Consider the following 16,054-nt stretch of genomic DNA (forward strand, 5'->3'; position numbering starts at 1 on the left):
CTCCCATCATTATTTATGGTGCTTGTGACCTATTTCATGTCATTGATATAACCTATTTGATGAAGCTGCTCCCTTAATGTTTTTTTTTTCCCATTCATTAATAAAGCACATGTGTGTTAAGAATGGTGCTGCACATGGAGTATCAAAGATCAGCAAGACCAGGGATTTGCCTGGCGGGCCAGTAAGATTAAGACTTCACCTTCCAGTGCTGGGGTGTGGGTTTGATCCCTGGTAAGGGAAGTAAGATTCCACAGCCAGAAAACCAAAACATAAAACAGAAGCAATGTTGTAACAAATGCAATAAAGACTTAAAAAAAAAAGTCAACAGGACCAAATTCCTGCTCCTAGGAAGTTCACACATAAGCAGGGCTGTTTGACCAGTGAACAAAAGTTGTAAAATAGTGAGACGATAGATTTCTCATCCATCACTTTGCTGATGGATTTCTTACATATGAAGGAGCTGTTTATATGGTCTAGCGAGGTGGTTTTCTTTTAACATTGTTTGGTTCAATCTTTTTTTCTGTTTTTGATTCTACTTTTGATATTTTTTTGGTCATTGTTAACAGCTGTTAATGTTTTTAAAAATATTCAAATCTTTCAGTTTTTTCCTTTTTGTTGTTTTCAAATTAAGATATTTGTCATTTCTCCACAGATCTGATCAATTATCCTGTATATTTACCTGGGTTTTTCTTCCACCAGTTCACGTTTTACAGTTGTTTTTTAAATTTTTGAATGCTTTAAATATATGAGACGCAGTGCTAACCTAATGGTTTCCCAGTTAACCTAACAAAATTGATGAAAGGGATCTGTGAGGCTTACTGTTTTATTGGGGGACCTTGGAGCTTCAGGGGTAGTTCTGGACTTCTTTCATGCTGTTTCTTTCATCTGTATTCTCTGCACCAGTGCCACACTGCATTAGCTCTTGTTGCTTTGGAAAGTAGTCCAAGTATATGTTTCATGCCCATGTGCTGAATACTCAGAGAGCATAAGCTTTACAGTAAGACAAACTTGATTTCAAATATAGTCCCAGTTTTCCCACAAATCCCAGTCCTACCATTTACTTACATAACTTTAACCTCAGTAAATTTTTTGATCCTCAGTTCCTTCCTCTGCAAAATGAGGAACAACAATACTTCCTGAGGGTGATTTAAGGACTCAGGAGAGTAATCTGTAGATAGTCACCTACTAAGCTAGTGGAATTGTCATAGGCCCTCACTAAAGCATATTTTCCCCTTCTATCTTGGTCTAGAACTGCAGTGACCAGAATTGTAGTCACTAACCTCATGGGGTTATCTAAATTGAAATTAATGAAAATTAAATAAAATTCAAAGTTCTGCTTCTCAGTCATAGCCGTCACCTTTCAGGTGTTGAGTAGCCAGCCGTGACTGCTGACATGGTCCAGTGCTATCTGTTCTGTATATCTCATTACAATACAGTACATGCATACAATACATACAAAAGGTCAAAATAAACCACTGCTGAAGCTATCCAAAGCCGGTGGTAGGAAGGGCTTATATCTGCCAATTTTATCAAAGCAAGGCATTTAATTATGGCTACCTAGAATTAATTTGTATCACTTATAGAAATATAATTCCAATGAGCCTTTCTTCCTCCCCCAGGAAAGAGAATACTGTGCCAGACCCAGATTGGATATCATCCAGCCACTTTCTGAAACTTGTGAAGAGATTTCTTCTGATGCTCTGACCGTGAGGGGCTTTCAGGAAAATGAATGTAGAGATTATCACTTAGGTGAGAGAGATCAAGGGTCTGACTCATGTAATTTCTTATATTTGTTTTTTTCCCCTTCACCTGAGTAGCACAACCAGAAGTTTAAATTAAGGTGCTGAAAGACTCTTAGAGCTAATCTGGGCATATTGAAAGTTAAGATGCCAAGGCCCAGAGATGCTGGAGAACTCGCTTGAGTTCCCGGAGCAGAAGGGAGGGGTAGAGATGGGGCCAAGACCAAGGTAAGGATGCTTTGTGGTCTTTGTCCTTACATTTGGTCTCCTGTCCTAACTATTTCATGTGACACCTGACTTACAGTGATGTCAAGCAGCATGGTTCTGTGGTTGCCATATCACTCTGGTGTACTCTGGGTTGGCAGAGAAATTGTCCTTCTGTAGCTGAATGCTCAAAGCTTGAAAGAGTATGTGGTACATACTAGACTTTTGCTATTATTTGTCAAGTAGATGAATGAATACATTTAGTCACTGCTTGGAAATAAAAGGAGAACCATTACTCTGTAGTCATACCAGGGGCATCTCTATCTTCAGTTCAGCTCAGTCGCTCAGAAGTGTCCGACTCTTTGCGACCCCATGGACTGCAGCACACCAGGCTTCCCTGTCCATCACCAACTCCCAGAGCCTGCTCAAACTCATGTCTATTGAGTTGGTGATGCCATCCAACCATCTCGGACTTCCTTTGTGGCTTAGATGGTAAAGCGTCTGCCTACAATGCAGGAGACCCAGGTTCAATCCCTGGGTTGGGAAGATCTCCTGGAGAAGGAAATGGCAACCCACTCCAGTATTCTTGCCTGGGAAATCCCATGGATGGAGGAGCATGGTAGGTTACAGTCCATGGAGTCGCAAAGAGTCGGACACGACTGAGCGACTTCACTTCCACTTTCTTTCCAACCATCTCATCCTCTGTCTTCAGTCTTGCCCAGCAACAGGGTCTTTTGGTGTCACTCTATTCTTGAAAAATACATTGATGAAAAAATAGAACAGCTTTGGCTGTTGAGACAATCTTTCCTTCTTTAAGAACAATTAACATATTTTGAGGTATTGTCAGTTATTTTGGTCAAGAGAAATGAAGAAATACCCTGTATCTGAGTTTTCTTATATGAGCCCATGATCAGCTGGGAAATGGGAGTGTCTCTTTTGGACTTAGAAAAAAGCAAATGTGATTCACAAGAGAATGCATCCAGTCGAGGTATTTTTCCTTAAAGCAAACTTGGCTGCACACTTAGAAACCCTTCTGAACAGATTTTATAATTGAATTCTGCAGGAAACCCTTACCATCGGCATTGTGCACAACATGCTGCAGTGATAGATGATGTCCCCAGGCCTTGGGGCATCTGTCATTTATGTTTTAGTTGGCCTTGACCTTGATGAGGAGGAAACATTTATCGCCAACTGTAGGGTGTAATTGTTCTGTAAAAATAGAACAGTGCCATAAATGCCCATCAATAAAATTTATATACAGTAGATAAATTATATATGATAGACACCAAGAATTTTCAACACTTTCAACTGAGGTCAGAATGTTAATTACGAAACATAATTTTTAAGCCCTCCTTATTTTTTTTAAAGATTTTTTGGTATTTCCTCCCACCTCCCTTCCTTCCTTCTCTTCTTTCCTTCTTCCTTCTCTTTCTTCTTTTTTCTTTCAAATTTTTTTCCATGTAAATATTTTTTAAAGCACTGGAATAGATTCTGACATTCTCACCTCTAATCTCCCACCCTCTTCAAACACAGGCAAATATATTTATTTCAAAGGTAGGAGAGTTTTCTACTCACTCTTAAAACTGAGTAGTCTAATGAAGTCCTCCCAAACCACTGCCAAGGTTTCTCCTATTGAGTCACCCAACTTGTTCCTCTCTTCTCTTATCTCTAGAGTACTCAGAAGGGGAGTCACTCTTTTACATCGTGAGTCCAAGGGATGTTGTTGTAGCGAAGGAACGAGACCAAGATGACCACATCGACTGGCTTCTTGAAAAGAAGAAATATGAAGTAGTTTTGCTTTTACTTTTTTCAAAGTATTGACAGATCAGTAACATAAAGAGGATAAAAGCGTTTTTTGTAGTAAATCTTTCATGTTGGTCAACTAGAATGCTCTAAGCTAATAATATGTGGGAGGCTAACAACTTCCCACTATGGTTTCCAGAAATGAGAGGGAATAGAGATGGCAGGGAGGTTGACTGGCTTTATTGTTCAATGGAGGAAGAATTGGTGATGGAGGGAGAGGGTAGGTTAAATCCAGCCTACTGATGTGTTTATTTGGTGGTTTTTAACTGAGGTAGTATTTCAGGATCAACTATTTGAATGTTTTAGTGAAATAATTTATCTGGTGCTTAGTTCATTTATATTGTGCTTAGTTCATATGTAAAAGTAAAGCTATCAAATTATACTCATTTAGGTTGGTTTGAACTGCCTTTTTAGATAGAATGATGTTGTCCACTTCATTGAGTATTGGGTCCGACTAGTTTGAGTAGATAATGTCCCATCATGACTTTTTTTTAAAAAAAGGAAAACATTTTAATAGCTGCAAAAGCATTGTTGTGGTGGTTTAGTTAGGGAAGCTCTCTGGAGAGGCTTATCTGCTAGTTAGCTAAAAAACAAAAAATAGTCCATTTATTTGGTGCTTTAAGTTTGTAACCACCTGACACGATTTGAAAAGAAATGTTTTTATTGAATAATATATAAACTTTTTGGAATCCAAGTATTGATACCAAGTATTGATACCAGTTGATAATATATAAACTCTTTTGAGTCCAAGTATTGATACTCCAAATATTGGAGTCCAAGTATTGATACTTTATTGTTATTGATATTTAAAGGTTTAAATATCAACCTTTATTACCTTGATAGCTTTGAATCCAGTAGCTTCTTAAAGAAATAAATTAGGGTTTCAAACAGATGTGGTAAAGTAATCATTATAAACTTAATAAAATAAAAATAGAATCAGAGATTTTCAAAATCTTATTGTAGTTATACCTACGTGTATGTATATAGTTTACTTTTTATGTTTCATAAAGGAAAAGTGCCCCTTGGTTAATACATGTCAAACAGATTTAGAATGATAGATGGATTTTTTTTGTTGTTCTTTGAACCTAGGAGATTTTTTTGTATTTTAATTTGTGTCTGAAATGTGATTCCAGTATCCTAATGTGGAAATGAATTCACATGGAAATAAGAGAAGTCTTCATTTTGGTTGACTGCTTTTGTTTCAGTTAGAATTCAGTGAGGTTCACTCAACCATAACATTAAAAATTCCTGTGCTTGAAGCAAAAGCCATGGGAAAGCGGGGCTTATTTATGTAGACCATAACTTTAAAACATAATAAATATAGTGTTTATAACCTCAATATCTTTCTCTCCTACCCGCTCCCTTTTTTCCCCTTCTCCTTTGTCATGTTTTTGTAAACACAGGAAGCTTTGATGGCAGCTGAAATTAGCCAAAAGAATGTTAAAAGACATAAGATTCTGGTAAGTATATAATTTTACTATTTGAAATATAACTTTACCTTTCAATAAGTTATGAGACTGCAAGTAATTTGAGAAGAACAGATTCTTCCTACATTTTGAGAAGTTCTTTCCCATGAATTCTCTAGCCTGTGAGGTCAAAATATTTCATTTTATTGGATCAGTTTCTGCTTGTAAACAAGAAACTTGAACACCTGCTAGGAGGCAGTCTTAGGTAATTTGGAAACTGGATTTATAAATACCCTTTAAATACAAAACTTTCCAGTTATGTGTGGAGAAGTTTCTTTAAATCATAGGTAAAATCACATTATCATGAAATTTATCAAGAGAGTAGTTTCATAAAGCTAGATTGCTTCCACGTCTCCGTAAGAACAGACCCAGTTAATTTTGTTATGGTGACTAATCTAGGACATCACATACATTTTTATTACATTTTGGACTCTGGAAAAATATTGTGAATAAAAGACCACTTCTTTGCTAACTGTGACAATGAATGTACAGATGGAAAGGCAGAAAAGAAATGGTATCCTCCGAGTGTGAAAGATCCCTAGAGATCATCTAGCCCAGGACCCTGGTTGACAAATGCAAATTAGAAGATTAGTCTTTTGTGGCTGTTTGGGTTCCAATACAAATTCCTTCTGCCTACACTTTCCCACCTTAACCTTCTCTTTAAAATTCCTCAAAATAGCCTAATTCTCAAAGAGTATACAAAGAAAATAGCTCAGGAACTTATTCATTGAAAATTGTAGAGAATAAGGAAGAATTATCTAAAAATGGAGTGGTCCTGCCAGTACAACAGTATAATTGAAGTAAGCAGGTCAAAAGTAAGACAAACTTAGCTAGTCAGTTGTACATTGGATTTGGTAACATGAAAGTGACAAGTACATTTTCTGTACATGTATTATTTATTCTTAACATGCTTGGCAGAGTGAAAGTGAATGGGAGATGATGAAGTCGAGTAGAATAGAGGCTACTAAGGCTTGCTGCAAAATGGAAAAGATTCACGACTGCAGGTGGGGACTATGACATCATGGGCAGGTTTTTGGTAGTCCTGGGTATTTTGTGTAAGAGAGACATTTAACATGCTTATGATAAGGGGAAAGAGATAAAATCAGGTAAAGGTTAAAGAAACACAGGGAACAAAAGTTGGAGAAATTGACTCAGCAAAGGAGGCATCTCTTCTCTGAACCTGTAGACTCACTATAGATAGTGTGATCTGTGATTTTCAGAGAAATAAAGTTAGTCACCCTTTCTTCACCCTGTAGTTCCAACAGATTTGGAATATGATTTCCTACATAGTCGTCCTTAAAGTAAAATTGAATCAACTAAGAACTTTGGGTATTTCCCTTCACTCTTGAAATGGGCATGTCCTCTACATTAATCATGCCTGGATATTTCCTTCCTAGGACAAGGCAAGCAGAGAGAAATGGGCTCCTACCATTTCTGCCATCTAGGAAGAAGTTCCAGAAAATATTTTTTTGTACGTAAAGTAGAAGTTAAGAATCTAAGGTTTTTTTTGTTTTGTTTTATTTTTTACATATACTGAGTTAAGCTTCTAACGCAGATGCTTTTGCATGGAACTAATCGTGAGTCATAAGAGGTCCCCTGTATCTGTGACACAGGCCACCCCCAATCCTTTCAGAACCAAAGAAGAATAAGTGAATGAGCGTGAGACTGGGAAGCCAGTCAGTTCACTGCTTTGAGACTGTTTCCTCGTCAGGAAACTTGTGGGTTTGAATGTATTGTTTTTCACGTCCATGTTGATGTCAAGTTGAATATTTCCCTTTCAAGTGGTGTCCTGTCATTTCTCTTCTCTTGCAGCATAGCCTCAGACTTGATGTAGAAGAGACAGATAACTCACGTTTTACAGATGAGAGCACAAGAAACAAGTTTATATCTAGTGATAACATGAAATGTGGTTCTCATATCAGAGATTTCTTTTGTAGGAAATTTTTTAGAAGAGGGCAGGTTAGGAGCCATTAAAGTAGTAACTTTCAAAAAATTATGAATTCTAAAATTTGTGAAAATACAAGTGTATTCAAATATGATTGAGAAAGAAATGAGCATCATTACATAAAGCAAACTGAGGTATAGTATGAATAGGTTCTTGTCAGCAGTGCTAGTAGGACCCAATGTCATGGCTCACTCAGGAACTGAGACCCAATTTTCCATCAGTTCAGTTCAGTTGCTCAGTCGTGTCCGACTCTCTGCAACCCCATGAACCGCAGCATGCTAGACCTCCCTGTCGATCACCAACTCCCAGCGTCTACCCAAACCAATGTCCATTGAGTCGGTGATGCCATCCAACCATCTCATCATCTGTCGTCCCCTTCTCCTCCTGCCTTCAATCTTTCCCAGCATCAGGGTCTTTTCAGCTGAATCAGTTCTTCGCATCAGGTGGCCAAAGTATTGGAGTTTCAGCTTCAACATCAGTCCTACTAATGAACACCCAGGACTGATTTCCTTAGGATGGACTGGTTGGATCTCCTTGCAGTCCAAGGGACTCTCAAGAGTCTTCTCCAACACCACAGTTCAAAAGCATCAATTCTTTGGCGCTCAGCTTTGTTTATAGTCCAACTCTCATATCCATACACGACCACTGGAAAAACCATAGCCTTGACTAGACAGACCTTTGTTGGCAAAGTAATGTCTCTGCTTTTTAATATGCTGTCTAGGTTGGTCATAACTGTCGTTCCAAGGAGTAAGTGTCTTTTTAATTTTATGGCTGCAGTCACCATCTGCAGTGATCTTGGAACCCAAAAAAATAAAGTCTGACACTGTTTCCACTGTTTCCCCATCTGTTTGCCATGAAGTGATGGAACTGGATGCCACGATCTTAGTTTTCTGAATGTTGAGCTTTAAACCAACTTTTTCACCCTCCATGCATTCCAGTTCATTATGAAATTCCTTCGTTTCATTTTCCCTAGGACATCGGCTTGGCGTATATAAACCATCTGGTGGCAAAAGGAGAGTATGATATAGCAGCACGGTAATCAAGATGTTTTCACAATTATTTAATAGAAATAGAATCAAGCCATATTAGTAATACAAATAAGTCATTCTTTACAACTGACTTTTTTTGTTTACATTTTTGTAATGGGTAATTTTGAATAGTAATAGTTTTAACCACAGAATGAATTGATATGTTATTTACCCACCTACTGTCTCATTTTTACCAAATGAAAAATGTTTTTCTCAATGAAAGAGGTGTCAAAAAACATGAACAGTCTGAGATTTTACCCATTTTATAAGGCAGCCTGGAAAGATAGTCTTCAGGCCTACATTTTTGTCCCCTGATTTAGGGAAATGTGTTTCTTTAATGTGTAAATCAAAGTTTTATTCATACATAAACATTTTTTCCGTATTATGCACTGAGGTAGAATTCTAATGTTCTAAAGTCTGATTTTGTAGTCCATTATTTAAAGCCAGTGAAGAATTGGTTTAAGTGGATACTTATAGGTATGATGGTATTTCTTCAAGGCATAAAGGGTCCCCAAACTAGCAGCATTCATCTGGTTAAGTAGGAAACTCAGAACAGGAAAATCATTGGGAAAACCCTTATCAAAGTTTTCTGAAAGGGATTCATCTTTATGTATAAGTATTTTGTATTTTCTTGATTTCCATCAACTCACATGCAGTCAAGTGAGTACCAGTAATAAATACTTTTTTGTTCATTGGCACTTGAGATGGAAATTTGTCAAAACTCTGGGATGAGAGATTTATCTAAACCACTAGGGGAAATGCCTGCTTATTCTGTCTCTGTTTATTTTCTTTATTTATACTTTCTTTCTCCCTGGGATGTTTTTTACAACCAGCAAATGCCAGAAAATTCTTGGGAAAAATGCAGCACTCTGGGAATATGAAGTTTATAAATTTAAAGAAATTGGACAGCTTAAGGTAAGCAAACTTTATTTTTAACTCTTAATTTTTGTATGTAGTATATTAATATTGAGGGCTTCCCAGGCAGCTTCTTCTTCCCAGGCAGCTCAGCGGTTAAGAATCTGCCTGCCAGTGCAGGAGACTCGGGTTCAGTCTCTGGATTGGAAAGATCCCCTGCAGAAGGAAATGGCAACCCACTGCAATATTCCTGCCTGGCAAATTCTGTGGACAGAGGAGCTTGGCAGGCTACAGTCCACGGGGTCGCTAAAGAGTCACACATGACTTAGTGACTAAACAATGACAAAATATTAATATTGAAATGGAAATAAAATTAAGACAGTAGTAATCAGCTCTTTATTGGGAAGTGAGTACCATTTCAACTAGAAAGAAAAACTTTTAGAAATTAGTTATAAAACAGAAGCCTGGTTCATATTTATTACATGTACGATATGTTCACTGTCTTATCTCCCTCCGATTTCCTCGGTGTTCAGATGAAGTTTTAACGTTCTTTTTAATGAGCGTGGGAAACAGGTATGGTCTCATCATAGTAGATTATAAACAGAAGGCTTTTTTCACATGTACTGAATAATTAATGCATTTTCCAGTATTTTACTTACTGGAAGATAGATGAAACATTTTGACCAGGTAGCTCCAACAAATAATTTTGATATTTCATTTCTTTAATCTTTCAATTTAGTGTACAATATCCAAACTAATCGGTAAAGTGTTCCTGTGCCTGTAGGTATGTGTGAAACATTTTCACTTTTCAGTTTTTGTGAGCCTTTATAGTGCTCTCCTAGAATTATAAATATGCTTTTAAAAACTGCAGTTATTCAGCTGGCCAGCCCTGTGCCTCATCCTGTCCTTGCCCCATAAATATGTCTTCTCTGGGAGACCCCCAAGGACACTTATGGTCATGTTTATTGGGCCAGTCCTAGAGGGTCTTCTCCAGTCCTATAGCCAATTTTACCATGATGGCTCCATCACTCAGAACTCCGTATGAATTTCATATCTGTATTGGAAGTTTGTGGTGGCCATTTTTCCTTGTGTGTACATACGGCTGATAATGGTCACGCAAATTAATGTGACTCCATTCCCACCTAAGCGTGGTCTTTCTCCTTTCAATCTGTGTGTGTGACATCACAGTGTACCTATTTCTCCATGTCTAATAGCTCAAAGCCACTGTCCTGATGAGAACATGTAACTTAACCTCCTCCTTCTGTTTAATTGCCAGTCCTTGTCAGTTTCACATCATCAGTATTATTGGGCCTTTCCTGCCCCTCTAGTACCACTGCCTTAGCTCCCGCCTGAGCTCTTACAAGGGCCTTCTGGTAGATCTGTGGACAGTCCTAACCCAGAGTGAACATGTTAGTTGCTCAGTCATGTCTGATCCTTTGTGAGACCCATGGTCTCACAAGCCTTCAAGACTCCTCTGTCCATGCAAGAATACTGGGGTGGGTAGCGATTTTATTCTCCAGGGGATCTTCTCAACCCAGGGATCAAACCCAAATCTCCTGCATTGCAGGCAGATTTTTCACCACTGAGCCACAGGGGAAGCCCAACCCGGAATTAGCTATTTGAAAAAATAAGCATGTTCCTCTCATCCCCTCCTGCTGAAAGTATCAAATCCAGATTCCTTTCATGACCCCCTCTCAGCTTTCTCTTGAGCCCCATCTCCAAGCCATGCTGACCTCCTTGCATGCATAGTGGGTGCTCATGGTTCCATGCCTTTACCCTTGCTGTTCCCTCTGCAAGGGTGGCCTTGCCCTTCTCTCTCTGCCTGACAGACCCCTGGCATCTGTTACTTCTGCTTCAGTCTCCAAGATCCACCTCTCCACAGCTCCCTGTTCATCCTTCTTTCAAGACACTTAGCACGCAATTGGCTATTTAGATATCAGCATATCTTCCCTCTGAGGCTGTGAGCTCCTGGGGACAGTGCCCCAGGTTCTGGGACCCCAGGACAGAGCATGGTGATTGGTAAGGCAGTGCACTGCGGAGCTATTGTCAAGTGTTTGGAAATTGGAAACTTTTAATACAGCACTGAAAAAGCTAAAAACACAAGGTGTATTTCCCCTTAATTTCAAAACATGAATAGATATCATGTAACTTCTGTGACATTCTCTCTTATAACTTAGATTCTCATTAATTCATCAAGAAGAAGAGAGAACGTTTACTTAACAGAGGGAAGTTTTTTGATTCAAATTTATTCATACATGTAGACACCCCATATGTACTTTTAAAAATATGTTATAAAAAGAGCTTATTTGAATCTTTTATCTTTGTAATATTTTTCCAAAGTACTCTATTGCCTTAAAATTTAAAGTAAATGTATACTTTTATATTTGTTGCCTATTGCAGTACAGTTTTACTTTGCTACTTTTTAAAGTTTTTTTTTTTTTTCTTTTTCTTTTCTTAGGCGATTAGTCCTTATTTGCCAAGAGGGGATCCAGTTCTGAAACCACTCATCTATGAAATGATCTTACATGAATTTTTGGAAAGTGACTATGAGGTACAACATTCTAACATGGTCATCTTGTTCTCAGTAGAAAATGTTAAGAAATCTAGAAAAATATCACAGTGGAGCAGCTGGTTTAAAGGCAACAGCATTACAGCTTCTGTGTGGTGGATAAAACTGGGGGTACATACACTCTGATGACAATTAAAAATGTGTACACCTTGTTAGAGAAAATGTCTAATCTGTGGACATTTTGAAGATTTTCCTAAAGCTAGCTTCTTGATAGAGCTAAAGGAAAAGGATCAAGTACCATTTGGGGGTTTTCAGAGATAGAATAGCATCTGCTAACAATGCTTCTAACTACCCTAAAGAATGTAGAACTTTTTGAAACTCAGAGTTTTGCCAAAAGAGGATCAGAGAAGTTGGGAGGCAGGAAGGGAATTGGAAGTGATAGGTTTGCTTATTGATTAAGGAGAAAACTGGTACTTAAATTGCTTATCTACTATATACTTTGCACTTTTACTTGCTGTTGTGATGGTATACTCCCAACAACACTATACCTAGTAATATCCAATTTTACAGAGTACTAAAGATTAAAGAAGTAACCTGCCCATGGCCATATATATTAGGCATGCCTAGGTTTGAATTTAAATTTGGCGTTTGCGTGCACCCAAAATGGATTTTTTTTCCCCCTGGCCATGCCACATGGCTTGCGAGATCTTAATTCCCCAACCAGGAATCAGACCTGGGCCCTCGGCAGTAAAAGTGCGAAGTCGTAACCACTAGACCGCCAGGGAAGTCTCCCAAAATGGATTATAGTTTTTAAAGTTGTTCTTTTAACACACATTTATTCGGAAAATCTGTTTCATGCGTGCTGTATCCCAGGAATGTGCTAGGCACTAGGCATGCAGGTGTGAATGAAATGATGTGCATTTAGCAATAGCTCATAGTCCTAGTCACACCCAAGCACGTAAACCAGCGTTCTCAACAGGGGCAGACACCCGCCCCCTGCCCCAAACCCACTCAGAAATATTTGGTGATGGAGACAGCTTTAGTTGTCATGACTGGGAAATTGGCAACACTGGCATTTAGTAGGTAGAGGCCAGCAGGATGCTGCTAAACATCCTTCAATGCACAGGATAGCTCCCTATGACAAAGAATTCTGTCCTTAAATGTCAGCAGGTTGAGGTTGCAAAGATAAACAGATAAATTATTACATCATATGCCAGGTGCTCTCATAAGGCTATCCACGAAACGCTATGGAAATACTCAGCCTTCTCCTACTTCTGACCAGAGGGAAAGATGAGATTTCTGGTGGGCAGGTTCTAGACAAGGCTGGTAAGTTCTGCTGCTGGGAGGATCCATACCCTGGTAGATTGCAGACCCTGGGCTCCTATTCTCCGGCTTCTGTCCAGCCTTCACAGTCTTTCATAAAAGTGGTGCCATCTTCAGCTCCTACTAATGTTCAGGAGCCGAACCCAGTGATCTGTTTTCATTTTTGGTACCTCACAGTGTGTTACGGGTTGTCCTTGCCTTCACACATTCTGATGTTATGTTTTGAAAATAAGGAAGACTTTATTTACAACTTTCCTCCTTCCCACAAGAATGTGCGGTAGCTTGCAGAAAGGTTAATAGAAATAGAAAGAGGCAATCAGAGAGGGCATGAGAAAAAGAACTGTGTTTTGAGTGCCTACTCAGGCACTTTTTTAACCAATAACTGAGTCCATTTAAAGAGAAGTAATAATGCAAATACTACCTTCTCACTCTGAGATTATTTTTAGAGCTTAAGATCTAAAGGGACTTTTAAGATTGTAATCCTTTAATAACACAAGGACTTGGTCAGTTGCTGTCAGCCAAGTGTTCCTGGATATGTTCAATTCAAGCATTCCGATGCCTACATCACCAGTGTATCTCTTTTACTGTTATAAGCCTGTATTTTTATCACAGGGAGGGATTAAGTGCTTTAGTATGAATTAAAGTTGAACAAAATATTTCTCTATTAATTGTGCATACTAATGGGGCAGGATTTATTCATGTTCTTTTCTTATTAGCATATGTTCTAGTGTCATGATCCAGTCTTCCCTCCCAGCCTGGATCTATTCCTTGCTAGATCTGTACAGAAGAGTTTATGGTAATAGTGTATGCCATTTATGCTAGGTTCTAACTCATGCAGTCTAGGAGCATGGTTCCTATTTATTTTCTATTCAGTTCAGTTCAACACATCTTTAGAACCTACCATGGTCGAGGACTGGGCTGAGTACTCATTTGGATCCAAGAGGAAAACACAGTCCCAGCCTTCAGTGGGTTTACAGACTGGGGACACCATATAAATAAGCTTCAAGTAACTAGAAAATATGTAAAACAGGCAGAGTAATGTGTTATATAAAAAAATGAGAGAACATTATTGGCTGCAGTTATTGGAAAAGGTTTCTGCAGTGAAAAAAGACTTGTAATGGACTGTCCCTGTTTCTTTCCAGTATGTTCTAAGTACCTAGAATAATTGTCATAAATATTCCATCTTTGTACATCTTCCCAAAAAAAAAGAATTATGAGTGTTCTGTGAAAATATGGAAAGAATATGAACTTTATTTCAAAATACCAAAGCTTAGTATACTTGTCCTCTTTTTAAAGTAATTTAACAGTAAAAAAAGCAATTTTATTATTTGTGTGATTCTCTTACAATTCATGATTCAACCCTTATTTTTTTCCAGAAACTTTTAAATACTGTATCATTAAAGGTATCTTGTTGATTCATACCTGGAAAACTTTTGACTGTGAGTGGAAGAAATAAGCATAACTTAAAGCTTATAGATGTTTTTCTGCTGAATGTTTTAGGGTATCTTCCTCGTCATTATTATTAAGAAGTGTATGAGTAATTTGGTTTTGTCATAAGCTCTTGTAAGTAATTCATATTTTAGCTCCCATCATTCTCAGTTTCATGTTTAGTTTTGAGTTAAACTGTCACAGAGTTGATCAGATAGCAGTGTTACGTAGCAACACTTGATCTCATATAATGCGGATGAAAATTCTGTGCCTCTAAATAGTCCTAAAGGTCAGATTAAAAATAAAAATATGAGGCTTCCCTGGTGACTTAGTGGTAAAGGATCTGCCTGCCAATGCAGATGTCGCAGACACAGGTTCAATCCCTGGTCCAGGAAGATCCCACATGCCATGAAGCAACTAAGCCCATGAGCCACAACTATAGGGCGGGTGCTCTAGAGCCCGGGAACAGCAGCTGCTGAGGCCCGAGCTCCCTAGAGCCCATGCTCTGCACCAAGAGAAGCCAGCGCCAGGAGAAGCCTGTCTCCACCCCTAGAGAGTAGCCCCCACTCTGCAACTAGAGAAAAGCCTGCAGCCAAGACCCAGCACAGCCAAAAGCAAATTATTTTTTAAACATTGATAAAAATATAATAAAAATATATATGAAATTAAAAGTTTTTTCTTGAAGGTACTGGTGCTTCATGATTTCTTTGTATGGAGTTTCTACTGGAATTTTTTAATTTAATTTTTAATTTACAGCCTACTAGAATTATTTAAATAGTTAAGCCTTGCTTCATAATATTAACAGCAGATATATAAGCATGATAAAAATGGGGTGATTTTTGTGGCATTTCGTTTAATGAATAGTCCTTAACCTCTTACTTCCTCTGATGGGCACCAGGGGATTCTCTTACTTTGCCACTGGATCCTAATAGCTCCCTGATAACTGTGTCTTCTAATTATTAATAAAGGCTTCAGGGTAATTTCATCAGTATTTTTCATCACATTTAATCAGAGGTACATAAAATCAGTTAAGCAGAGAATAGCCTAATGCGAAATGTGATAAGTGTTTATTTCAGTTTATGTTGGAGTCGTCTCATTTTTAATCACACAGTGTGACCAGTCATTTTGTCTTATTTTCATTAGAAGTTGGCAGTGTTGCAAGGCTATTAACTGAATCAGGAAAATAAAAAAGGAGCCAGGCTTTCATCTTTCCCTGAATAGTATTATTCCTGGTCTCAGGGCTACTGAGAATTGCTAGTATTGGGGTAGAAATCTTGTCAGGACTTTTTTCTTTTAATGTTATAAATTACAGAGCCTTAAGAAAACAGAAACTTGATCCTTTGTACTTGCTCCAAAGTATCATTTTGATTCAGAGAATATTTTAATGTTGTGATTCAATGGTTTTATAAAATATGTCCTCTTTACTGAGTGGATCTCCTTCCCAAATCTCACAGATCAAACTGTAGTCATGGTCACATGAAGGAAAGTTGCAGTTTGAATAGAAAATATACAGCCTGTTCTGATCTCTTGCCATCCTTCCCAGGGGATACTTGAGTAGAAACTGGACTTGAAACTATATTCCTGATTCTTTCATGATTTTTCTTCTTACAAAATCCTAGTACTTTACAGAAGCAAATTCCACCATGCTGTTTTCATTTCTAAGTATCATTTAAACCAATTAAAAGTAGTTCATTAAGGCACTGAAGTAAAGTGATAGTCGCTCAGTCATGTCTGACTCTTTGTCCTGTCTGACT

General features: G+C 38.1%; 1 protein-coding gene and 1 non-coding gene across 3 annotated transcripts in view; both read left to right on the top strand.

Moving 5' to 3' along the window:
* The window catches only part of VPS41 (VPS41 subunit of HOPS complex), a 203,202-nt gene that overhangs the window by 154,956 nt on the left and 32,192 nt on the right, over positions 1 to 16,054 (top strand). For both annotated transcript variants that reach the window (XM_043871900.1, XM_043871901.1), the window contains 6 exons: positions 1,620 to 1,749; positions 3,616 to 3,731; positions 5,150 to 5,206; positions 8,131 to 8,192; positions 9,019 to 9,100; positions 11,499 to 11,591. In XM_043871900.1, coding sequence (XP_043727835.1) covers positions 1,620 to 1,749; positions 3,616 to 3,731; positions 5,150 to 5,206; positions 8,131 to 8,192; positions 9,019 to 9,100; positions 11,499 to 11,591 — 540 coding nt within the window. The remainder of the gene's footprint in view (positions 1 to 1,619; positions 1,750 to 3,615; positions 3,732 to 5,149; positions 5,207 to 8,130; positions 8,193 to 9,018; positions 9,101 to 11,498; positions 11,592 to 16,054) is intronic.
* TRNAC-ACA lies at positions 2,418 to 2,489 on the top strand. Its single transcript has one exon. It is a non-coding gene; the product is annotated as a tRNA-Cys (tRNA).

This window comes from Cervus elaphus, chromosome 18 (assembly GCF_910594005.1).
Source record: "Cervus elaphus chromosome 18, mCerEla1.1, whole genome shotgun sequence".
Classification (NCBI taxonomy): Eukaryota; Metazoa; Chordata; class Mammalia; order Artiodactyla; family Cervidae; genus Cervus; species Cervus elaphus.